This window comes from Gopherus evgoodei, chromosome 11 (genome assembly GCF_007399415.2).
Source record: "Gopherus evgoodei ecotype Sinaloan lineage chromosome 11, rGopEvg1_v1.p, whole genome shotgun sequence".
NCBI lineage: Eukaryota > Metazoa > Chordata > Testudines > Testudinidae > Gopherus > Gopherus evgoodei.
Genome location: NC_044332.1, coordinates 54,716,753 through 54,742,799, shown reverse-complemented (window position 1 = coordinate 54,742,799; position 26,047 = coordinate 54,716,753). Strand labels below are relative to the sequence as shown.

Here is a 26,047-nt window from a genome sequence, read left to right as displayed (position 1 = left end):
TAACTGGGGTTTCTGGATTTACGGTTAAACTGATAAAACCCCATACTGGAAACAAAAGTAATAATAATAATAAAAAAGCTAAACAAACACCCAAACTGACATGTTTTGGAGTGTTGAAAATCTTTAGAGGGTGGGGAGGGAGGAGGAGTTATGAAAAATAACTCTCTGAGAGAGCATTCCCTGTTGAGCAGGTGTAATGTTCATGTAATTAACTAAAACGACCAAGATTGGAAATTCAAGACCCTGATTGGAAACAGAACTGCCAAAACCGGGAAAAATATGTTTGTCAGTGTTAAACACTTTTGAGTTGTGTGTGATTTGTGAAACTTTGAAACATTTCACCCTGACCTAAGGAAAAACAGATTTCCTCTCAGCTGGAGAACTGTAATCGGCTTTCAAAGTAGCGCCCATCACCCGTCAATCCTCACCCCTCAGTAGTCAGACACCCAAAGAAAGTGGGGTACGGCCCTTTCCTTCCCCCTTTACCGTCCAGCCCCCCACCTGTGTGCCGCTCGGAGGACTACGGCTCCCAGCAGGCTTTGCTGGCTCCTCTCCCCTCGAGCCCGAGCTTTGCGAGGGGTTGATGTAATGCGGTGAAGTCACAAAGGCTCTGGGGGCGGCGAAGTGTGGTGGGGCTCGCAAGAGGCTGCCGGAGCTGAAGGGGCAAAGGAGCGGCCGCTTTGTCTGGTTGCTGCCCGCAGGGAGCCCCGCAGTCCCCGCGCGGGCTGCGAGCCCCAGCCCGGCGCTCTGCACAAGCGGTTCGGCCGCGGCCGATTGCTGTTTTTGCAGGAGAAGCGGGACAACGCAGGATCGCTGCTTTCCCGAAGCCCCCGCCCCATGACCTGCTGAGGGTGGGCCGGGCGTTTGCGGTCCCTGCCTCGCTGACGGCTGGATGCATTAGGCACGCGGGTTGCAGCTCGCCCTTCAGCATCCCTCCCACCGCTCCGAGATGGCCGACCCCGCCGAATGCAGCATCAAAGTCATGTGCCGGTTCCGGCCCCTCAACGAGGCGGAGATCCTCCGGGGGGACAAATTCATCCCCAAGTTCAAAGGCGAGGAGACGGTGGTGATCGGGGTAAGTCTCGTCGGGAGGTTCCCGCTGCCCCGCTCCCAGCCTCCGTGGGGCTGAGCATCCTGGGGCCGCGGTTCTGCAGCCCTGGCAAAAAGCACCATCCCCCACCCGCGCCCTGGGCACCCGGCGCCCTCCCTGCCGCGGCCCATTGTTCCTGCTCCGGGGTGGGCAGGGGTTATCCCAGCGCGCTGGTGGAGCGGGCGGGGGTCTGTGCCGCAGAATTGCAGGGGACCCCGCTTCCTCCAGCAGGGGGCAGGGCTGGGGCACGCCCCCAGGGGTTCTCTCAGTTCCCCGGACCCCTTTGACTTGGGGTTTACTGCCCCCTCTCCCCCGCGGGCACGCGGCCCCTGTTGGGATGAGAAGGGTCTGGGGGATGCAGGCGCCGGGGCAGGAGGGGAAGTTCCTCGGAGTGGGGCGGGTGGCACTAGCCCGCTCTGCACACCGCGGCTTTTCCCCCGGGGACCAGTTACCGCCTGCGCGACTCCAGGCCGGGCGGCAGAGGGCAGCCCTTGCGCCCCGTTCCCCCCGTTTGTACCTGCGGTGGGGGGGTGACGGACTGAATGGAGCCGGCCTCCTTTCCCACCTGGGCTGCAGCCTCCCAGCCCCCAGCATTGATGAAGCTGATGTCATTCTGTTCACTGGGCATGCTCGCGCTCTCCCTCGCTCGTGGGGAACCTCAAATGATTGGCAGGTGACCACAATTTCAGGGGAGAATTGCAGAGCTCAGTGTGAGTCCTTTCTCCCTGCTCCCCCCCCCCCCCGGGCTTGCCTTGCCTTGCCTTGCCTTGCCTTGCCCCTGCATCTCACCAGCGGCGCTGTGTAAAGCCTGCCAGGCTGCGGTCGGTGCAGGTGGAAGGAGAGAGGTGTATGGGCTGCGTGCGCTCTGCTTATTGCTGGGTTCCCTTCAGCCCCTTTGCTGTCACACAGCTAGAGAGAGCTAGTGGCGGCAGCCGCTGGAGGCCGCCTTTTTTCCCGGGAAAGTTTCCTCGCTTGAATGGATCGAGGAGCCTTCCGCTTCTCTTGCTTTACACGAGGCGCAGTGCTTGGAGTTCTTACGGGTTTCTGAGCCCCCCGGGCACCCGGCCCGTGGTTACTTCTTGCTCGCCCTGTTTTGTGGAACACAGGGTCGGTGCTCCCTGAATGTGCTAGCTTCAATGGTAGTTCTCTCCCACGTTTTGCATTGTGTTTGCATTAGAGCCATGTGAGATCAAAGAGAGAAGCAGGAGGCAGAGATTAAATCCTAATCTGTTTGTTCGAAGCAGGAATCAAAGTATAGTTTTGTAGCGTGTAGTTGCTGAGTGTAGTTTGTATGTAAATCAATCATTACATTTTATTATGCATTCTTTATAGAGGCACCTTGATAAATGGTTACAGATTCTAGTAGAACAAATAGTTGATTCTAATTGTCTGGGAGCACAGTGTAGTAAAATCTCATTCCCTGGGCAAGTTAGTGATATGGTTGAAATGTTCGTCCTTATATAAGTAGAGCTGCACATGGTGTTTCTTTCTACCACAAAGTCTAAAATATGTATTTAAGCATCAGTTCACTACTCCAGGTCCTAGTGACAACAGATTTCTGGACAGGCCAATATTCTTGTTCCACCAACATATCACTCTGGGAAGTAACCTTCATAACAGCAAAGGGCTCTGGAATCATTGACTAGAGCATATTTAACATGATCCCTAAAAAGCAGTCTATGTGGTTATTTTGGTCCCTGTATGGTCTGGGACTAGGGTGACCATATTTCTGTATGCTGAATATGGGATGCCTAGTAAAATTACTCATATTCAAGCAAGTTCAATGAAAATCAATCAGAACTATGCAGTACAAATGTTCAAATTAACATCAACTTGACTGAACTGTTAAAAATAAATACTGAACAATTGGATTCTTTTTATTTACTTCTTAAGGCTTTAGGGTTCACAGGGGGAGAGATCACACACACACACACACACACACACACACACACACACACACACACACACACACACACTCTCTCTCTCTCTCTCTCTCTCTCTCTCTCTCTCTCTCTCTCTCTCTCAAACAGAGGCAGTGACCCACCAACCTGACTTTCCTTTTCTGGGGCTCTCTGCCCTCTGTGCTTGGCTGGGTCCCCAGGATGGACCTGCCTCTCCTGGTACCTGGTGCTGCATCTTCCTGAGGCAGCACATGGGGGCAGCATGCAGGGTCTTATGCCCCCCTGCCCCGATTTCTGCCAGGGTTCACACCAGAAAGTGGCCAGCAGCAGCCTTTCGGCACTGCATGGGAGGGCAGGGGGCTGTGCTGATGGACCAGCAGGAGGAGTGGCTAGTCCTGCATGCTGCAGTTTTGTCCTGCCACCAGCCTTGCACACCCACTCCCATCACTGGTCATTGCCCCACCCCCTCGCCCCCTCACTGCTCGTGGGCGGGCGGTTGGCAAGCAGGGATCTGGTCAGCAGCAAGAACCACGAGTACAGATTTGGGGAGGAAACAGAAAATACAGGACAATTTGCCCGTTTTTAAGAAAGTCAGGACACCTGCAGGAGGGCTTAAATATGGGACTGTCCTTTTAAAAACAAGACATCTGGTCACCCTATGTGGGACTCAACTCTCCTATCATGGCAGTTAAGATAGTCTGGGGAGTGCTTGCTGTGAGTTCTTGGAGTTGAAGTTTTCCAATTGACCGTTTGGCGGTCTGCCAACATGTGGCTTTGGTGATTTTCAGTGCATGATGTAGATCATTTCTGCTTGAGCTAGTATGTGGTTAATTGTCTGACTTGCTGGATTTTGTTTTCACTTGGTGCTTTGTTTTGTATTTTGACCTGCAGTGATCACAGCCATATTTATGTTACTCGTTATAAGGTTTATTTTTATAACCAAATACTTATTTAAGTATTTGAGATCAATAAATAAATAATAAACCACATAAATGGCTAGTTGGTTATTAACAAGGTTCTTATTTCAATTGCTTACAGCTATTGTCAGAATTTATTGGCAGGACAAGCACTTTTTCATTAGAGAGCTGCTAAATGACTCATGAAAGACTAAAATGTTTTGAGATAAATGTTATAGAGAAGTCTATTTCTCTTCTCTTTTTAACTACTCAGGGCATTGCATCAAAACAGGATATTTGCTTTCTGAGCAGATAAACTCTCATTCCTCACCTTGAGTTGTAATCTCCACAGCAATTAATCTGATGTCAAAAACAGAGGATTGTGACTTCAGACCATGAATGTTTAGAATGAAGGAGAAATAACTAGCAGGAAGAGATGAAACCGTATGAAAGAGATCTTTTCCATGCAAATGTTAGTGAGCTTAAAAACCACACAAAGCATATTAATTAGGTGAAACCATGTGCAAATTGTAATTCTGGTTATAGTGCCTCTCTGGTTATAATGTAGTTCTTTGGAAAACATTGATTCTACTGAAGAAAGTGCTCAAACATCACTATAAAGCATTAGCTGCTCTCTCCAAAGACAAAAAGGAAAAACAGATATTTTCTAGTTCTTATGCATTGGAGGTCATAGTGTTTAATTTATGACATGTAAAAGTGTATTTTGACCCTTGTGTGTAACTTGTGGTTTGGCAGAATAAACCTTCACACCTTTAGTTATCATCCTGAAAAGCTTGTCTCAACCAGAAGAGCTTCTTCGTTTCTCTTTCTCTGACATAGGCAGGGTTTGGGAAGAAGACCTAGTGACATCCAATGAGACTTAGGACTTGTCTACACTACAGACTCGATCGACAGGCAGCTGTCGATCCAGCAGGAGTTGATTTATAGTGTCTAGTATAGACGCGATAAATCGACCACCAGTTGCTCTAGCATCGAATCCAGTACTCTGCCTCAATGAGAAGTGCATCTCCCGTCAACACAACACAGTGATCTAAGTATGTAAGTTATTCATGTAGCTGAAGTTGCATAATTTAGATTGATTTCTTCCCCCCGCCCCCCCCCCCATAGTGTACACCAGCCCTTGCTTAATTGTAAGTCTGTCACATTAAACAGAGAAAAAAACTGTGTCTCCTGAGTTGGGTTCACTGCCATGATACCTGTGAGAAATCAGCTGGTTTATACTGGCTTGAGCGGGTTAATGTTTTCTGTATCTTTTTACAGTTTTTGAATTATAAACATACATACAAATATTTTCACACTTGAGGCCTTGACCTTAACTGGAACCTATGGGAACTACTGCAATATACTATTATTGATCTTCATTATTTATTATTATTGTATTATTGATCTTCATTATTTAGTCTGTCAGATTGAATGTTCAGATCCCTAACTAGTAATACTTACCCACAGAAAAATCATGTTTCTGCTAGAAAATATTCCCAGCATGGTCTTCATTTTAGAAGAGCGCTCTCTTTCTTTAACATTCATGAAGTTATTAAGATGGAACTGCAAAGCTAAATTAAACGAATCAACCACAATTTCAAATGGTCTTTTGTTGCTTCTGAATAAAGGCCATGAAGTGGGTTTTTTGTTAGACCAGCATCTTTTTCTTTTTTTCAGCAATATCAGGACTGATTTTTCTATGAGAAGACAAAATTCCACTATTTTCAGTCATCACAAAAGACAAGACTGAAACTTGAATAACTGAAAGGAGAGAAGATGTCTAATCCAACTCTTCTGAACCCTTAAAGAGAGATTTTCTTTTTCTTAACTCAAGCTCCTGACAAACAATTGGGAAAAAATGCTTTCTTTGTGAAATAGTCAACATCATGCACCTCCTGTTGTTCTCTCCTGTGATAGTTTTATTGGCTTCAGAAGATTCTCCAGCAACTTCAGGAAGGGAAGACTTGTAATTACTGCAGTTTCTTTTTTAAAGGCAAATGATTCCTCCTCCTCAACTTCTTTTGAAACATCTTTGAATCTATTTCTATATATCATGAATAAAGCTGTGCATTTGTCATACCCATGACTCTCTGACTTTCAGGATTTGCTTATCTAAAACAATCAAAATCATGGCCCCATTGAAGTCAATGGCAAAATTCCCCTTGACTTTAATAGGAGTGGGATTATATCCATGGTCTTTGTCACCTGAACCAGCCTCCTCCATGAATCTTCTCAGATTTGGCTGTATAAGTCTGCCATTTAGTATGGATAAACTAATTGTAACTAAATGGCTTTAATCAATTTTTAATTGCAAATTGGAGGCTAATTAACTTTTCTCAATTTTCTGTGGCCAATAATATAATGAAAATGTTAGTGTGCCATGACTTATTTTTAAATTCAGATTATGACTCCTGCTTTTTTACTGTGACGTAACCCTTTTTTTTGCCATGATGGCCAGCTGACCTTGATCATAGTAGGGCACTAAGAGGCAAAAGCAATAAATAAATTGCGTTCTTTTGCAGTTCACTTTTAACTAAGCTACTGGATTCCTTATCGAGCTTCACAACAGATATTTCAGTAGACTGCTGCTTAGTTTGTTGTCTTTGTTCCTCTGTACCCTCAAGTTAGCTATTTGGTTTTGCCTGATGTATCTGCAAATGTATTTTCCTTGGCACTTTTTTTCTTGCATTTTGTGAGTGTTAAATGGTGTGCTGAGCTCAGCCAGTGAAGTATTTTGCTGGCTTGGGGACCTGAAAACACTTAACAGCTGCAACTACTGTACTCACATGCCTAAGGGTATGTCTACATCTACAATTTTGCAGCGCTGGTTGTTACAGCTGTATTAGTACAGCTGTATAGGGCCAGTGCTGCAGAGTGGCCACACTTACAGCAACCAGCACTGCAAGTGGTGTTAGATGTGGCCACACTGCAGCGCTGTTGGGCGGCTTCAAGGGGGGTCCGGGGAACGCGAGAGCAAACCGGGGAAGGAGACCAGCTTCGCCGCGGTTTGCTCTCGCGTTCCCCGAACCCTCCTGCAAACTGCAGGGAAGGAGACCTGCTTGCACGGGGGTTCAGGGAACGCGAGAGCAAACCGGGGAAGGAGACCAGCTTTGCCGCGGTTTGCTCTCGCGTTCCCCGAACCCCCCTGCAAACCGCAGGGAAGGAGACCTGCTTGCTCAGGGATTCGGGGAACGCGAGAGCAAACCGCAGGGAAGGAGACCTGCTTGCACGGGGGTTCGGGGAACGCGAGAGCAAACCGGGGAAGGAGACTAGCTTCGCCGCGGTTTGCTCTCGCGTTCCCCGAACCCCCCTGCAAACCGCAGGGAAGGAGACCTGCTTGCACGGGGGTTCGGGGAACGCGAGAGCAAACCGCAGGGAAGGAGACCTGCTTGCTTGGGGGTTCGGGGAACGCGAGAGCAAACCGGAGAAGGAGACCTGCTTGCTCGGGGGTTCGGGGAACGCGAGAGCAAACCGGGGAAGGAGACCTGCTTGATTACCAGAGGCTTCCTCAGGTATGCTGGGATACCTGCTTATTCCACGGAGGTCAAGAAAAGCGCTGGTAAGTGTCTACACTTGATTACCAGCGCTGGATCACCAGCGCTGGATCCTCTACACCCGAGACAAAACGGGAGTACGGCCAGCGCTGCAAACAGGGAGTTGCAGCGCTGGTGATGCCCTGCAGATGTGTACACCTCCTAAGTTGCAGCGCTGTAACCCCCTCACCAGCGCTGCAACTTTGTGATGTAGACAAGCCCTAAGTGTTCACAGGATTGGGGACTGGGAGGGATACACAGGGAAACTCTGTGAGGAAATAAGCTGCCTGTGATGTAAGATGACTTTTTTCTCAGCTAAGTTTGTGAGCCCGCAATATATTTCCCCCCCCCCCAAAATTAAAAAAAATAAAGAGTAAGGAATTGAACTGAACTGAGAAGAATCCAGGAACAAGTTCTTTCTTTGTTCTTCAGGTGGATCTGTAGGGCCTACTCATTTTGAAGCTTGCTGTTAGTGAAAGGCAGAAACTGATGTATTTAGTCTTAGTTGTGATATTTAGCAATGTGGATTTCCTGAACTAATTTCTCGCTATTGTAATGTTAGTGTTTTCTGTTTCCAGGAAGGAGACAGAAATTAACTGATTTCACATTCCTTTTTTGAGATGAAACTTAGGTCTGAACTAGTGCAAAATATTGGCCTGTACCTCTGCATATTGAATCTGCTGAGTTTTGCACATTTGTTATTGTGCAGGCAACATAGGGTTAGGGAGGGAGAGGAATGTTTGTTTTTAGTTGTTGCTCAACAGGATTCATTCCAGCTGAGTATGTGGGGCACTGATGGGCTTTGAAGCAAGTCCTTGCCAGTTGTGCTTGGCTAGAAGGATGATGGCTATGATGTGCGACCTCAAAGTGTGTGTGAGTGTGAGAGAGAAAAACTAGTAAGGAAAAATGGAACAAGCCTAAAGGTCCTTGTGCTAGCATAGTTTGTTCCCCCAGAGGGAAATCCTACTATCTATTGTTTCAGCCTTGAACTGCTCTAAAGATTCCTTATTGTGTTTAGTGACTACATTTTTGTGAAGAGACATTGAATAATTTTTTCTTTTGTTAATCAGACCCTACAGAACATGTAGGAATATAGAGAGCAAAAGGTCAAATGGTGTTTCACAGCATAATACATACAGTACTTGTCAGATGCAAATAATGATAGCCCATTACTCTAGGGAAACAATGTCTATTTTTACCTAGTTTTCTAATGTGTTTACTACTGAGAATTATGACTATGTACTACTGACAATATATTTTCTCCTTAAATTAGCAGGTCAGACTATTCTCTTTCTCTTATGCAGGAATGATAGTGAAGTTAATGAAAGTTGCACTAGTAAGAAGAGAATTAGATCCATAAATTCTTTCTGTTTAAAGATCTTTGCAGACTATTTATCTGGATCATTCATGCCTAATTAGCTTATTTAGAAAAAACTCCTAAAACAAATGGATGGTAGAGCAGTGACAATGTGGCTTAAAAATCCTCATTGGTTCTTGAAAGTCATTTCCATGATTTGGTAGTTCTCTTTGATGCTGCATGGCACGTTGCTCTTTTAATGAAATCCACATCAGTATGTCCACCTCTCAATGCACAAAGGTAGACTATTACATCTTGATGTGAGACACCCTAGAAATACCAGAAATTATACTCTCATAGATTGATGTGGAGTGGGAATGTCTGTATTGCTAGTGAAGTTGATTTTATTTTAAATTAGCAAAATCTAACCTGCCAATTTGTTCAGTTAAATGTGTTAATTTTTTTTGGAGAAAATATATTTAGACATGTGGTGTTGGGATTTTTTTCATTCCTTTTATACAACACACACAAAACAGACTTGATGTACAGTCATTCATTTGGTGTGTGATATTTTGTTACAATTTTTCTAGTGGGAAAACTTAAGCTGGAAACCTTTAATGTGTTATACCTGCAGCAAAGTCTCCTGTGGCACCTTGTAGACTAACAGAAGTTTTGGAGCATGAGTTTTCGTGGGTGAATACCCACTTCATCGGATGCGTGTTATAACTGTGCATCTTCAGTCCATTTCCCTGCCCCCTCCTAACTTCTTTATTTCCATGAAGTTTAAGGATTGTTTCCATAAAAGAGCTCATCTGAGATACCTGTCATGAAATACAAGCAGCTTGCAGAGATAAACATATCATATCTTTGAAGTCTATGATCTCCAAAGGCACCATGGAATGATACAAATGTGTGGTGGGTTCTTCTCTTCTAGAAAACATGACTAATCCTCCCACACCATCAGGTTTCCTTCAATATGACATAAGTTGATAAATTGCAAAGCATGTGGTTCACCCGACGCCTTTCATCTCTCTACTTTATGTATAAGATGTGTCATGCTGTGCTAACTTTCCTGTAATGTTGGGCTGTGTTGTTTCCATGCCTGATTATTTCTAGAGATGGAACAGCAGAGTGCTGGCAAATCTGTCACTTTATTTCTGTGGCGATTTCCCTCCTACTCCAACCCATGAATTAGCTCCAGGTGAATGGGACACATCTTGCATAAATACCACATTTTCTTTCAGTTTATAAGGCTTCCCTATCTGCTGCAGAACAAACATGTTTCACTAACTTAAGGACTGTAGTTGTAGCCATCCAGGGAGTAATTGTTGGAACTGCTAAAAAGAGTAGATTGCTCTAGGTACTGTTATGCTTAATAATTAATTGAAGGGGAAGCTGTTTAGGAGGTGGAGTTCTTACTGCAGTGGAATAATTAGTGTAGTAGAGTTTCTTGTTCTAACAGAGAAGTTAATTGTCTAGTACATGAGGGCTGGATCTGCAGCTACCTTCTTTATTAAGAAATTAATTTTTGCAGCTTCCCTATTTGAAAAACAGCCAGCCGCCTAATGAATTTAAAAATCTAATATATTGCATTCTTGATTGTAATTTAGGGCAATGAGAGATTTAACATTAAATATATATTTGTACAGATAAGGCTTCCTGCAGACATTTCTGTATTCTCAAATTTAAATTTGCTTTCCTTCAAACCACCTCATCTCTGATCCTGACAGATTTCACAAGCTGGGCTGGGTTAGTACATCCTTAGGACACTTCTAAGGACTAGTCTACACTGGCAACACAGCAGTGCTTTAACGTGCCTTGTGTGGTGGTGGCACAGCGCTGGGGGAGAGCTCTCCCAGCACTCTTAAAAAAAAAAAACAAAAAACCCACCTCAACGAGGGGCATAGCTCCCAGTGCTGGGGCACTGTTTTCACTGGTGCTTTACAGTGCTGCAACTTGCTCCACTCAGAGGGGTGTTTTTTCACACCCCTGAGGGAGAAAGTTGCAGTGCTGTTAATTGCCAATGTAGACAAGGAACATATTGTTCTTGTCTGTTTCTGTGAAATTTCCCTTGTGTGCAGCAGCACTGGGAGTTCTGATGTAGACTGATTATTGGTAATATCTTAAACCACTGTGTATGAGCAAGGCTAGATGATGTGATGGTACAAATGCTGGTGGCTGGACTTAATTAACAGTGATTGCACCACCACAGAAGCTCAATGGTGGGAGGTTTCCTGAAGCTGTAGCCTTAGGTGCTGCAGGAAGAGCTGTTGCTGAGTTAGCCATTGGTACCCTGCGAACTGGTATAGGACAAGTTCTCTAACACAGTTTTGAAGCAGAAGTGTTTGCCTTTTAGATGCAAAACCAGCATCATGAACCATGGTGGCTATTAAAGATTCCATGGGACTCTGAGAAAGTATAGGTGGATTGCCAGATTTCAGTGTGGGTAACTAAGTTCTCCTTGCTTGTGGAGAGTCATTTGGAAAGAGTATTCTTTATGTCTTATCCTAAGGTGATGTGCTGCTAATTGAAATTTAATGTTTCAACCCATGTTTGCATTTCAGTGGTGGATGAAGTGATCCTGTGGGTGTTTTGTCGAGGGGAAAAATGAAATGAAAACCGGCTTCCATTTACACTCATTTCAAGCATGTGTTCCTTATAATAATGCTCATTGTTTTCACTGAAACAAGTTCCTTTCTGCCCTCCTCGTGTTCGAATACAGTCTTTTCCAAGCCCCTGTTCCACTTTTATTTTATTTTATAATTCCAATGTCCTATAAACACCAGTATGTGTGTCAACAATGTGGAATTATAGCTAAAGGTTTGAAATTTTGAAGTTCAGATTCTTGGTTTTTACATGATACCTGATTTATAAAATTCTAAAAAAAATTGTAGAAAGAGTTGCAGTAACATATCTCTTGTGACCGGTCAATCATGTTCTGCTAGCTGTTGTATGGTCTCTTTCTCTTGGAGAAACACATTGGGGTGAATTTTTTAATAAATAGAAGCATATGATTTGGCATGACTTTTCCCTGTGATAGTTTTTTGTCTAATTATATGTTTTCTTATGGACAGTCTTACAGTCTGGGAAAAGAGATGATGGTGGATTTTTAATTCATGTTCCAAGTGAAGAACTTCACAAGGTAGACAGAAGACAAGTGTCTCTCAGGGTCATCCTGGGAGTAAGGGAGGAGTTAAATTTATAATTTATAGGGGGAGAAGGGAGAAGAGATGGGTGAGGGCTCCTTTTTAAAAGTGGACACATCTAAGATCTTGAAATCAAGATCTCAGCATTGATGTTTAGATTCCTTGACTTCAGGGAATAGTTCTGTCTATGGTCCAATTTCTAATGTGGGTTGCTTCCCTTTGTCTTGAAGATATGATCATGAGTTAGCTTGAAACTAGGCAATAGAGCTAGCCCGACAGGAATTGGGAAAACCTTTATTGAAATATTTTAGAGGAAGTGGGATTGAGGAATCTTTGAAAGTTAATCTAACATTGTGGTTCTCAACCAACGTTGTGCATACCCCTGGGGGCACTCAGAGGTCTTCCAGGGGGCACTTCGTCATTTAGATATTTACTTGTGCTTTTTATGTAGACTGTTGTACTGACTTTGCCTAGTTTTACAAAGTAAAATTCCATGCAGTGTTTTGTTTACACTGCTCTGTATACTATACCCTGAAATGTAAGTACAATATTTATATTCCAATGGATTTATTTTAGAATTATATGGTAAAAATGAGAAAGTAAGCACAGTAACTTTTCAGTAACATTGTGCTGTGACACTCTTGTATTTTTATGTCTGATTTTGTAAGCAAGTAGGTTTTAAGCGAGGTGAAACTTGGGGGTACGCAAGACAAATCAGACTTCTCAAAGGGGTACAGTACTTTGGAAAGGTTGAGAGCCACTGATCTAACAAACAAAGTGGGATACGACGCGAGCTTGCATTAATGTTTTGTTGGGATTTTGTGGTTCGCAAATGAGTCAGATGCTGGGCAGAATCAAGGGTCTTCAATTCAATTCAATTCAATTCAATTCAATTCAATTCAATTCAATAAGGCTTTATTCAATGTGTACAAAGGGAGAGCCCCTGGTACAAAAATCAGACAGAGTCTCTCCAGCAAGGAGCCCCTCCCATTGTTATTTTATAGCAGATGGCACTTATATAACAACTTACATAACACAAACCTCTAACCAATAATATTTAACCTTTTCATATATGGATTTGTTCATCACATGCTTATACTTCTCCACTCCACATGTTGAGCTCACCCCCCTCCCCTTGGCCTTTTCTAGAATGTTCCTAGGGTGGTGAGCCACAGCATGATTCTTTCTGCATAAGTACCTTGTAAATCACATTTTATTTAAAATGAACACAGTTTATTAAGCACTTTGAAGATAAAAACCACTATATAGGCACTGAATAATGCCGGTCCCTGAGATTGAGTTATGGTTAATAAGTGTGGGTATGTTCATAATTTTTTATTGTCTGTCCAATAGCAAGAGCATCTTAATTGAAACAGTAGAAATTGAAAATATGGTAGCATCTTCTGCCTTGTCAGTAATGTTAAATGCTATCACTTCTGTTTTCCTTGAGTGTGTCATTTCAGAAGATATCTGGGATGTATGGTATCTCAAAGAATAACCATGCATTATGGAGAAAACTAATCAACCTCTTTAGCTGGGCATTAAGAGTATTTGAAACAGATCCTGGGACAAGCTGAACCTTTTGACTTATTGTAGGACAAGTCAAAAACTCTGGACCAGAGGAGCGCAATTTTGGTGACACTTAGTTTCCAGCTTTGTCATATGGGTGAATGCTGAACATGAGCAGATGTGGTGCTAAGGTGCCTGAGTCCATGGCAGAGAGCTAAATTCCCATGTTGCAGCCTGTTCATAATGGGAGCTGTGCAAGGTGCTGAAACACTAACCTTCGGTAAATCTTGGTTCCTCGTTATCATTGACTTCTATCAACCACAAGCCCATTAACCCTTTTCTAATGAAGGCGGTCTGGACACGTTTGTCTGAATCATACCAAAGCAAACAGCTCTGCAGCTACAATATGATCTGCCTACCCAATGACAGGCTTAAACACCCCCCGCCCTCCTGCTCTTGGTGCAAAGAGGAGGAAATCTAACTGATGTGAAGGCAGGAAGCTGGGTATTTAGTCTTTGGCAGAGATGGGAATAAAACTCAAGATGTCCTATCTCACCTTTCCTGTGACTCACCTATCAAGTGAAGATTAACTTTTGTAAAACACTTTGATGCCCTCTAGAGGGTGTCCCTATAGAAGTGAAAATAAGTCCCCCAATTGACATTTAGTTTCAGATGTCTTGACTTGATGTCACAAGACGTGTTAAAATGTGTCAAATACTTCAATGTATTGTGCCTTAGTAATGTTTCCCTTATTTAATAATATATTTACACATTCTTTAGTCACAAAATTGTCTGCATTAAGAACAAGAATTGTCTGTTAGCTTCATTGTGGTTTTGTGACCGTGTTTCTTAGCTGTTGTAGCTATTCCAGCAAATACGAGGCTTCAGTGGATTTTTCCAAGGAGGCTTTTCCATTATATATTATGTTGTGTGTTTACATGCAGCAAAGTTCAGTGTTAATAGCAATGGTAGATGTAAAGATTTAGAGGAATGCTAATTGCTTGCAATGTGTTCAGCAGCTGGGCTTGCCTATATCTTTCTAGTTTGGCAGACTTATTGTGGTGTTAGTACATCTTGGGGAGGCAGTTGATGGTAGTGCTCAAATTGACTTCAGGAGACTCCTGTTCACTCTGGTACAGTCATAATCATAAGAGGAGCTTTCAAAGAATACTGCTCAATCCATTTGGATTTTTTTGTATGGTCAGAGGAGACTTTGTATGAGGTTCTCCACTCCCTCTGAGGTAAACTGGGGAGAAGTGGCTGTTTTGGTTAAGAAGGTGATGTGACGCTCTTATACTGGAAAAATGCAGAGTTGCTTCACACCTTGCTTAACAGAGCACTGTCAGGCTGTCAGAGCACTGATTGGCTGTAGCAAAAGATAAAATGAAAGAGGAAACGAGAGCTGCTGACCGTGCACCTTCCAAATGAGAACATGCTTATTTTTTCCCTATAATTTTTTTCAAGACCTAATATTTCAGTTTTGAGTGTGAGGAATATTGGAATTTCATAATATCTTGTAAAAATGCACTGTTGATTACCATTAAACTCCCCCCGACCCACACTGGTCACCCTCTGTCCTTACCACCACCTGCCAACAGCTGCCATCAAAGTGAGTCACTTAAAGATTTCCTATTTCTTCCTATGTTGACTTGTGTAGTACCTCATGCGTTTCTAGCCATTCATGAACTTTCTCAGCTGTGTAAGTTGCATTGCAATCAGCCTGCTAAAACAACTGATTATATTTAGATATCTACAGCCCGAAAGAGGGAGCCACTTCAGTGTATAAAGTGTCATTTGTAAGTAGATGTCTCATCTTTGTCTATTTTCTTGTTTAAAAGATTTAGACTTAATGTGCATAAGTGAAGTTATGTAGTGGTGGTGGTAATACCTTTTTAAATGGCCAAAAGCATAACTTCCTGATGAGTGCAGAAGGGGAAATACTTTTACTGAAGAAAAAGATGAATTGCATGATCAAGTCTCTGTTTTGGAGCGAGGTGTGTGCATAATTGAAGTTCCATCCATTTAGCCTCCAGGGATTGGAACATTTTGATTGATTTATCATTTCCTTTAGTTTGCTAGCTCTTGGTGTCTGGATTTATTTTTTTTTGTTCAAAGTATGAATGTACAGAATGCAGGCAACTTTCAGTTGCAGCTTTTCTTATTAAGAGCATATTTTGTGTCCATTTTGTTAAATCTCTTAGCTGAGCCTGTAACGCTATATCTACGGAACCTATTTATACCATGCAGCTTCTTACAGACCCTTCCTTTTCCTTCCTTCTTTTTTATCTTGCTTTAGCCTTTCAAAACCCAGAGGTCACATCTAGATGAGACCTTGATTCCACAGTGGTGTTAGTCATGCCATTCTGATCACTTGAAGAAATTGTGAATGTAGAGCTGAATATAGATGCAGAGTAGATTACTGCAATCTGAAGCAGCAAAGTTCAGAGCATGTCTTTCAGCAGTCTCTCTGCAGGATACCAAAAGGATATTGAGTGCAAGTCATCTGAAATAGTAACCTATGTGTGCAATATACAGTAAACCCTGCTTGAGCTGACTGCTTGTATGGAAGCAGAAAAATGAGATGGGGAGAAGGGCAGGAAGGTGGGCAATTAATGAATGACTGGGGGGCAACCAAGGCTTTCCTTAGCTCCAAAGAAAAATCCATGTTGGAATATTAGTGGTTTCCCCATGGGAATATTTTACAATATACTGAACAAGGGACTCTATCTCCCTTCAAATTATAAGGTTTTTAAGAGAAAGCTGTGTATTTAAAAAAAAACAACAAACCCATAAAATACCCCAAACTCTTCCCTTTAAGAATTCTTAAAGAGCTGTTGCTCAGAAGCACACGTCTTTCCCGTTGGGTCTGTCTTCTGGAGAAATCAAAGTCTCTTTGAAATAGCTGTCTGAAATATTGTGGCCCTTTCCTTCTCTTTAAACCTGTCTTCCTGTAATGGAAATCTGCTGACTTCATCTAAAACCACAGTGGTGGAGGCAGCCATGGGCCCTGGCTTTGGAGGAATGTGCATATTACCTTCAAGTGGACGTTGACTTTAGAAGGCTGATTGTGGTCCTCCTTGTAATTCCAAGAAAACCACCTAGTTGGGGTTCAGGATTATTTAAAACCAGAACACTTTTTGCAAATACAGGATTTAACTGTGTGAGTGCTTCTTTAGTAAGAGACATAAAATATCAGAGAAGAGTCTAATCTTCTGCGAAGTGTCTATAGTATTTCTCTGTGCCCCTCTGTCTGCTGAATGAAATCCTATTGCACTGCAAAATTTGAAACACCAGTAAACTTTGCTGTTCATACAAGAGACTATCTTCAACTGCACAGTTAAAATTTTGGTTATTTTAAAACTAGGTACACTGCTGTCGGTGAAACTGGTGGAGGAGAAGAAGATGGCAAGAGAAAATAATTTTCATTATTATCAATCTTTGAACTGGTCCAAGCTAATTTTGAGAAGGAAATGGAGGTTCCAGCATTTGTAAAATGACTTCTTTTGCATTTGTTACCAAAATGCACCTTCGCCTTTGTTTATCTCTTACGAACCTATGTGGTCCCCTCTCTCATAGTATCTGAATTAAGGATGTAAAATTTCTGGAAATGTGAAGGCATGGAAAAATGTATTTTTTCCATGGACATTTTGGGAAAAAATTGAAATTTGCAGTAGTTACTTGCTTCTCCAAACTAAACTTTATTTACTTATTCAAGAGTGAGAAATGTATTCTGTATAATTTACTTGTCAGATTGTGACAGGGTGCTGAGAGCTAGTGGATGAGCCAGCTCTCTGATCAATCAGCTCCCCTGGAGAAGGCTGACTGAGGATATGCAAGCTAATTAGCTGATCAGTTTGGGAGAGCTGATGAGCCAATTCGCCCAGCAGCTGAGGGGTATAAGAGACACAGGAAGGGAGAAGGGGGGTAACCAGGGCGAGGTCAGCCCATTGTGTGAAGAGGCCTCAAGAAAGGGAGACCACTGTTCCTCCTTGGCCCTGCAGGAGAGGGCAAAAGGCAGAGAGGCATTGTTTATAATATTGGTGTACAGGACTGTGTTAGTGTTGATAGTGATGCAACTCAGTGGAGAGAATCTGAGAAGTTCCTGGGGCATCTGAAGTTGAGGATGAAGTGTTCTCATCCCACGCACGGAAAAAGGACTGTTTGGTATATTTATTATACAAATAAGTATAAATTCTTTAGTTTTGATTTTATGGAATAGTGACATCTAGCATTAGGGGTGGGGCTGCAGCTGCAAACCAAGGTACTTAGGTGTATTTTTGCTGTTGGCAAATAAGAAAAGAATGTTGAAAATAAAAAACAGTATTGTTGTAAACAAAAGGGAAGGTTATCCTTAAGGTTCAAATGGTGTGTAAATCACATTTATGTTATCATGCACATACAGATAAAATTCAAATTTTTAGAGAGAGCTCAGGAAATGAACGCCCAGTAATGTAGTTAGCAGAGCTCAGTATTAAAGACTAATGATACATTTGTGTATATATCCTAACTGTATAGTAACAACACCACCAGAGTCTTTAATAGTGCATCATCATTGATACAGTAAGTGTCAGCATACATGAAACTAGCTATACTTAAGGTGACCAGATGTCCCATTTTTAAAGGGACAGTTCTGTATTTAAGCTCTCCTGCAGGTGTCCCAACATTATCTTAAAAACGGGCATATTGTCCCATATTTTGTGTCACTCCCTCCCACCAGTACTGGCAGGTCCTGCTGCTGGCCAGATCCCTGCTTGCCAGCTGCTCCCTTGCCAGCGGTGAGTGGGGGGGTCAAGTGGCCAACGATGGGGTGGGTGTGCCAGGCTGGTGGTGGGGTGGGGCAAAACTGCAGCGCGCAGGCTGGCTGATCCTTATGCTGGTCCGTCAGCACAGCCCCCCACTGTGTGCTGGCTCTTGGCTAGCAGGATCCTGCCCTCCATCCTATTTCCAGGCGGCACTGGCTGTGTGCTGTGAGCTGCCGTGGCTGCTGAGTGCAGGCAGGCACCAGGTGGTGGCCGGTTACTTGTCCCTTCTGCTGCCCACCCATTGGCCCTTTACATGCTCCCCCTCTTGCTGTTCTCTCCCTGCTTTGCCCCTTTGGTCCCCTTCCTGCCCTGATGCTCCTCCATATCCGCCCCCACTCCCCCAAGCAGGGCATGTCCTACTCCCAGCGCCGTGGGGAGAACCAGCCCCTGGTTGCAGTGCTCAGCTCACCAACAGCCTGGCTGGCAGGCTCCTTTCTTGCCCCACTGCCTCTGGTGGGCTAGCGCCCTGGAAAAAAGGGGGGGAAGAGATGAGTTCTGCAAAGACATGGGCCAGGTCATTCCCCCCTCACCCCCAGGTCCCTATAGCTGGAAGCAGCTCCCTTCCCTCCCACAGAGTGCCAAAAAGCTACTGCTGGCCACATTCTGGTGTGAACTGTGGCAGAAATCGGGGGCAGGGGGGCGCATGTGACTCTGTGTCTCCCCCCCCCCACATGTTGCCTCAGGAACATGCAGTGCCAAGTACCAGGAGAGTACATAAAGCATAGAGTGAATTTGTTGGGAGGGCCCAGAGCCTAGTGAGTTAAGTGTTGTCTGGAATCAAAAAGCCAATCTTTGGTCTAGCACTTAATATATTTATGATCTCTCTTGCAAGTTTTACAATGCTTAGAGCAAAGGTGACTTTTCTGAATGTGCATTTGGGACTAACTTAGCTACAGTGCACAGTGAATGTGCGTATCTTGTCAGGTACTCATAGAATAAGACAGGGCTCTGAAGGATTCATTGTTTAGGTTTGGCCAGTGCTCCTTTTTAATTAAATAATTCGGTGAACTTTCTGTTCTCCTTCACCCCCTATAGCTCAGATCTTCCTGCTGTTGCTTCCAAAACACTTCTAAGATCTAACTTGTTTGTTTCTAACCATGCAGCATTCACGCTTGCCATGCTCTTGACTCTACAGCTGGCACCTCCTCTCCAGTGTTCTCAATACTGACTTCATAACCTTTCAGTTGGTTAGAAAATGCAACTGCTAAAATGATCCAGCCTGTTGATCTAACTTTATTACTCCTTCGTTGAAGCAATCCCCTGGCTACCCCTTTTCATTGCATTAAAACTTAATTGTTTATCCCATCGGTAGTGCATAATGACTCTCAACAACAGTCTACAAGTCAGAGTTAAGATGGTTGTGCTGAAATATGCATTTCTTTATACTTGATGAGGATTTACGTTTATGTGGACAGTGCAGAATTTATGTTGTCTTAAGTGCTGCTTAGTTCTTCTAAATATTGTCACATAGCAACTGTAACTGTGGAGTGTGTGTATTTTTTTTTTAATTGTTTGAAATAAAAATGGCTCCTACCTTTTCAGCCTATTACTCTCATGGAGCCTAAAGCACCTTTCAAATGTTAAATTAAGCCTCTCCTCTCCCATGTGAAATGGTATCCTCCATTAACAGACAGAGAAAAGAGGGCATAGGGTGACTTTCCTCAGGATACTCTGCAAACTGACATCAGAACTGGGAATGGGACTTAGGAGTGGAATAAACTGGCTGCCAATTCTCTGCTCTAAGCATTAGACTAGAATGCTTCACTGCTTTCCATTACTTTTTCTCATATGGTATAATCTTGTTAAGAGTGAGTTGTTCTAGGCAGTGATGAGCTGTCAAAATATTAACAGGTTCCCTTCTCCTCATCTCATGAGGGGGTCGTGCCCCATCCAACCCCCCATGTTCCTTGACACCCCCCCAGGACCCTTGACCCATCCCCCTCCTTCCCTGTCCCCTGACTGCCCCCTGCTGCCCCATCCAACCCCTCCTCTCATTCCTGATCCCCCCCCCCCGGGACCCTGCCTCATCCAACCACCCCTTCTCTCTGTCCCTACTGCCCCCCACCACCTCATCCAACCCCTGCTCCTTCCTGACTGCCCCCCTGGGACACTTACCCGCATTCAATCCCCCTGTTCCCTGCCCTCTGACCGCCCCGACCCCTATCCACCCCCCACACAACCCACTGAACACCCGCTTCCTGCCCCATTACCACACTGCCTGGGGCCAGGGACCGGTTCCATTCTGCCAGGACCGCGACCGGCGCCGTGGGGCCCGACTAGCCGGGCCGGAGCCGCTCGGCCGGCACCGGTGCTGTGGGGCCTGAGCTGGGCAGAGTCGGAATCACTGATCTGGGACCAGCCCAAGCCAGGGGTACTTGGGCGGGGCCAGGGGGAGCCGCTTAGGTGGAGCTGGACTGGGCCGCGCGCGCCGTCCCCGTCCCCCCCCCGGCACGGCTTGCCTGCTGCTTAGTTCAGGCTTCCCGCGAACATTTGATTCGCGGGAAGCAGGGGAGGGGGAGGAGAAGGAGGGTGGAACGTTCAGGGGACAGGATGAGGTAAGCTGGGGCTGGAGGTCGGGTGGACAGCTGCCCGAGTCTTTGTTAAATTTAAAAGCTCTTTTAGAACGGTTCTAAAAAGGCTTCTAAATTTAATGATCGATTCCTGCGAACTGGTGCGAACCGGCTGGAGCTCACCACTGGTTCTAGGTCTGTCCTGTAAGTGATAACACTAATTGATACCCAGTTAATATAAAATCAGATTTATCACCATCTTGCTGAGGCAGGCCGTACATTGCCCAAATAGCTCTGTGACTTTTTGCATTTGTCACAGTGGTGGAACATGCATGTTATGTCTGAACTGTCCCTGTCCTTTAATCAAAACATTTTAAATTTGGTGTAAAAACTGACAGTGCTGCACATTCAGAAATGGCTAACTTGTTTGCTGCAGTAACAAATGCTGTATTCAATAGACTTCTCATCTGTTAATCACTCTGCCAGAATGGGCTTCCTGACAGGGAAGCTTTCCCCTTGTGCTGTGTGGTGTTCCTGATGACTTGCTGTTAATCCCGGGGGAATTCTATGCCAAAAAATAAAAAATTCTACATACAATAATTTAAACTCTGCAAATTTCTGCATATTTTATTTTGTCAAAATAGCACAAAATAATCACGCCAGTTTCAATTATTTTGGGAATTTATTTTGAAATACCTGTCAGCAAGTATGTCTGTAATAATATAGACAACAAAAAAGATTCGGGAAATGTATTTTGAAGAATAGGTTCTTTATTAGGCATATTAATACAGAATACAAAACTACAATACAGAAATGTATTTCCCACACCCCTGAGAAGCAGGGCAGTACAAAGGCTTGGTGGGGGTAAGGGTAACAGAGAAGCTGAGGGAGAGGGAAATAATTGCTGGGAAGGAGCCTGGGAGTGAACCTGGAGGGTTGTTGGGTGTGTGTCGGGGGGGGAGGTGAGGGGAGGGAAGTATGGAACATTTTTTTTTTGAGGGGAGGGATTGTAAGGGAGTTGGGGAACCTCCCCCATGCAGACTCTGGCAGACCCCTAGCCTCGCTCATTCAGTCTGGAACATTTGTCCCTGTCCTCATGTGTCCCTGCACCCCTCCTACCATTCAGCCCCTGGCTTAATGCTGTCACCCCACTATCTTCTGTGCCCTGTCCCAGCCTGTTCCTCCACTACCCCGTCTGAACTCCAGTCTGTGTGACGTGCCCCCCCAGCAGCCCAATGTGCCCTGCTTTGTCTGTCCCCCCATACTCCGTGTCTTCTCATCTGTCTCCACAGGCAGGGTGCTGTGAGGAATTCAGCTCTCCTCCTCCATCTCTGCAGCTGGCTGCTCTGGCCTGTGAGCCAGCTGGCCTCTGTTCTGGTGCCACAGCAGCCTCTGGTGGGCAAAAGGGGTAATTGCAGCAGATCTCTGGCAGAATCTGTTTTCTGAGGCGAAAAAAATAATCTGCGGGCAACATGAATTCTGTGTGTCTGCAGTGGAGCAGAATTCCCCCAGAAGGAGTACGATGTGCGAGACTTTTGGAAAGGCTTATTGAAGTGGATGTTTTTTAACTGCAGCCTGAACCACTGATTTGCCTGCTACCTTTATTGTATCAATAGAATTGGTGAATGTCACACCACACAGAATGGTATTTCTGCTTTTTAACCCATCTCTCTGTTACTCTTGTAATGGCTGCATGAGGCATTTACCTTGGATCTTGGATGAAATGCAGAAATTTTGTGTCCTTTGGTGTGTTCTCTACATGCTGTTCTGTCTTGAGGCACCTCATAACCTGTTTAGCTTTAACAATACTTCTGCAATTGAATGGTTTTTATGATTAAGACATTGGACAGGGACTCCGGAGATCTGGGTTTAATTCCTGGCTCTGCCACAGGCTTGTGTGACCTTGAGCAAGTCACTTAATCTCTGTGTGTCTCAATCCCCTTTCTCTCAACCTTGTTGATTTAGATTGTAAGCTCCTCTGGATAGGAACTGTCTTTAGCTATATAATTGTGGTTCTGATGATATGTGGAGGCCTCAACCATCCTAATGCTTCTAATAATAAATTCATTGGCCAAATGATTAGTGTGTTTTTTTTTTTAAATAAACATGCTGTCCAGTTTTGTGTAAGTCAACAGTGTGTATTTTACCTACTGGACAGTGAAGATAGGATCTTGCATTCTGGCAATTAGGATAGGAAATACTGGAAATAAAAAAAAGCTGTGTCAGATGGCTTGTATCTTAATAAAAAGAGCAGCTACTTGTGGCTCTTCAGTGCAAAGATCTTAGTGACTGCTTTTTCCAGGGAATGCCTGCCGGACAGAATGATTTGGAGAAGGATTTATGTAGAATGCCTTGATGGTACAAACAGGATTGATGAGCTTGATGCTAGTAGAGCACAGATGCTAAATTATATGACAATCCTGATCCTTCATGCTCTGGGAAGAAGTTTAACGTGTAAGAGACCTGACATCACAACCACCTGCACTCTGGGCGGTCTAGCTGTTCTGAGTAGCTGTATTGTGAAATCCAGATCTTCAGTGAATATCCTGTGTTTGCTGTGTTCTTGGTTTGGTTGCTTCTACTTCCCTAAGGAGCTACGTATTAAAGCCAGTTGACCCATCTTCTCGTGGGTTTATTAAGGGAGTACATATTTAGGTATTTTTTTCTCCCTGTTACTAAGATTTGGGATACCAGCATTTCCTCATCTGAGAATTTGACATCTTCGGCTAGAAAACCTGGCCGACTGGCCACTTCTTGCACATTTGTCCCAAGTTGTTTACTGTTAATTTTGTGTCATCCTTTCCTCTTCCTCTATCTGGCAGATTCCTTCTGTTAGGTGGAGAAATGCAAGAAGGCCTGGATTACCCATGATGCTATGTTAATAGTCCTTGTTTTGATGACTGGGATTATAAGGAGGTTGCTCTTGTTGCGTCATGTGGACATGGTCCTTTTTTCCACTGCTTTTTTTCAGTGAGAGTGAGAAATTAAGCCTGTGTTCCTTCATCTGAGTCTGAAACTAGTGTTCCAGAGGCTGTGTTCCCATTGTCTAACCGAATCCCACTACCTTTGTGCCCCTAAGACTCCAGGTGCTATTAATTAATTTTTGTATAATAAGAAGCTGCAGAGGAAAAGACTGTAATGGCAAGACGTTGGCCTGGTCCACACTATAGCGTTAAATCGATTTAAACAGCATTAAATCGATTTAACGCTGTACCCGTCCACACTACAAGGCACTTTAAATCGATTTTAAGGGCTCTTAAAATCGATTTCTATACTCCTCCCCAACGAGAGGAGTAACCCTAAAATCGATATTATTATATCGATTTAGGGTTAGTATGGACGGAAATCGAAGTTATTGGTCTCATTCTTTTACTGAGCTACTCAGAGTGCACCGCTCCGGAAATAGATGGTAGCCTAGGACCATGGACATGCACCACTGAATTAATGTGCCCTAGTGTGGACACGTAAAATCGATTTTATAAAACCAGTTTTATAAAACCGGTTTTAATTTCGATTTTATGCTGTAGTGTAGACGTGGCCTATATACAGTTTGAAGGATAAGTCAGGAAATTCTACTCAGTGTGTCCAGTTTTAGCAGGGAAAAAAGAGGCGAGATATATCCAGTAACTTCATGTCAGCCTTATTGCTACACAGCGAGAGAAGAGAACCTAAATATGAACATATTGTCTATGTAAGCCTTATTGCATTTTGAGTGGGTAACCGATTCACAGGAATTGTAGGCCAAAAGATCCATTTCCTACTTTATTTAAAAAGCGCAAGTCCAAGAAAGAAAATTCTAAAAGAAAACAACTCCCCAACATTTTAAATAAAATTCCGATCAATATAGGAAAATATTAGACTGTATATTTTATTTCTAATTGGCCCCATGCCATAAATATTTATCAATCTGGCAGTGAAGTCATGTTGTTTTTCAATTATTCATACTGTTTATGTAATAATTGTTTGGGTTACAGTAGTGCATAGTGGCTCCAGCTGAAATTAGGGTCCCATTGTACAAGGCCCAGGAGAATATATCCCTTCCTGCCTGGATAAATATGTTGATAGGTGGGTTGGCATAGGCACCTCTGTACCAACTGCTAAGCCAGGCAGAGTCAGTGCAAATTTTGGATAAAGTCACACAACTCTGGATTTCCTGGCTTTTGAGTTGCTGATTTCTCAACTTTAATGTTGCATTAATGCTAGTGTGTGTATGTTTGGCTTTCTGGGTGGTGGTGGTGGTGGTGGGGCAGGTTCTTCAAAAAAAACATAATATTTTATAATCTATCCCCTGTTTCAGAAAACTGAAAAAATGTTGTTCTGTTTCAGGCATGCTAGTTGTCTTCATCATGTGCTCCAAAATTAGGAGAAGGTGGTACTTCAAAATTCTTGCAAGCATGAACTTTGTTTCTGCCCACCTCTAGGTTGATACTTTCAAATGAAGACTGACCCTATTTTCCTTGAAATAAGGTTGGTTATACTGAGTCATTCTAAGGACTCAACCATTATATCAGGCTCCACCTCCAATGTTCCCTTTAATTTTTCCCATCAATGTGTGGAATGAATTTTGCTATGTGCACCAATATGGGTGTAATGTGTGGTGGGGCTGGGGCTGAGGGGTTCGAAATGTGGGAGAGGGCTCAGGGCTGGGGAAGAGGTTTTGGAGTGAGGGCTCTGACTGGGAGTGCAGGCTCCGGGGTGGGGCTGGGATGAGGGGTTTGGGGCACAGGCTCTGGAGTGGGGCTGGGGAGAAAGGATGGCCCTGCCCGAAGCAGCACCTGAGTCGGGGGAGAGCACCTCTCCCCGTAGCAGCAGTCCAGGGCTGGAGCCGGGGGAGAGGCACCTTTTTCCCCACAACAGCAGCTCCGGGGTTGGAGGAGTTAGGTGCGCGGCCCTTGGTGGCACCTTAGCGGGAACTTAGTCCACCCCTCCCTAAAGTATGAAATTTAAAAATAATAAATGTTGGGATCTTTTTATTTGCCATCTAGTTTTTGAACTTTTAGGATTCAGATTTTCAAGCTTTTTTTCCTGGAACTGCAAGGGCGAGAAACCTTATATATAGAATCTGAGATTCTAATGTAATCACCTGATTCCAGATGTTGGAGCTTTAAAGACAACACCAAATATTGTGAGACTTGTGTTTAAAATCATGAGTGTTGGCAGTGCTGATGACTCACCCTTAAAATCAACGTGATCTGCTTTCTTTCTCAAATTAGTGAGAGAAGATCCTTAGGGAAAATATTTCTTGAGACTGAACAGCAGAAGCTTATGGATTTCAAAATCATGAATAGAAGGATCTTGACTGCCTTTTACAGGGCAGGAGCCCCACTTATCAGTATTGTCTTGTTAGAATCAAAGTTTCC

At 43.9% G+C, this 26,047-nt stretch overlaps 1 protein-coding gene across 1 annotated transcript in view; it reads left to right on the top strand.

Moving 5' to 3' along the window:
- The first annotated feature begins 515 nt into the window (after window positions 1–515).
- Window positions 516–26,047, top strand: part of KIF5C (kinesin family member 5C) — a 131,196-nt gene continuing 105,664 nt past the window's right edge. Inside the window, 1 exon segment of the mRNA XM_030580769.1 lies at window positions 516–1,075. Within this exon segment, the coding sequence (XP_030436629.1) occupies window positions 950–1,075 (126 nt within the window). The 5' untranslated portion in view covers window positions 516–949.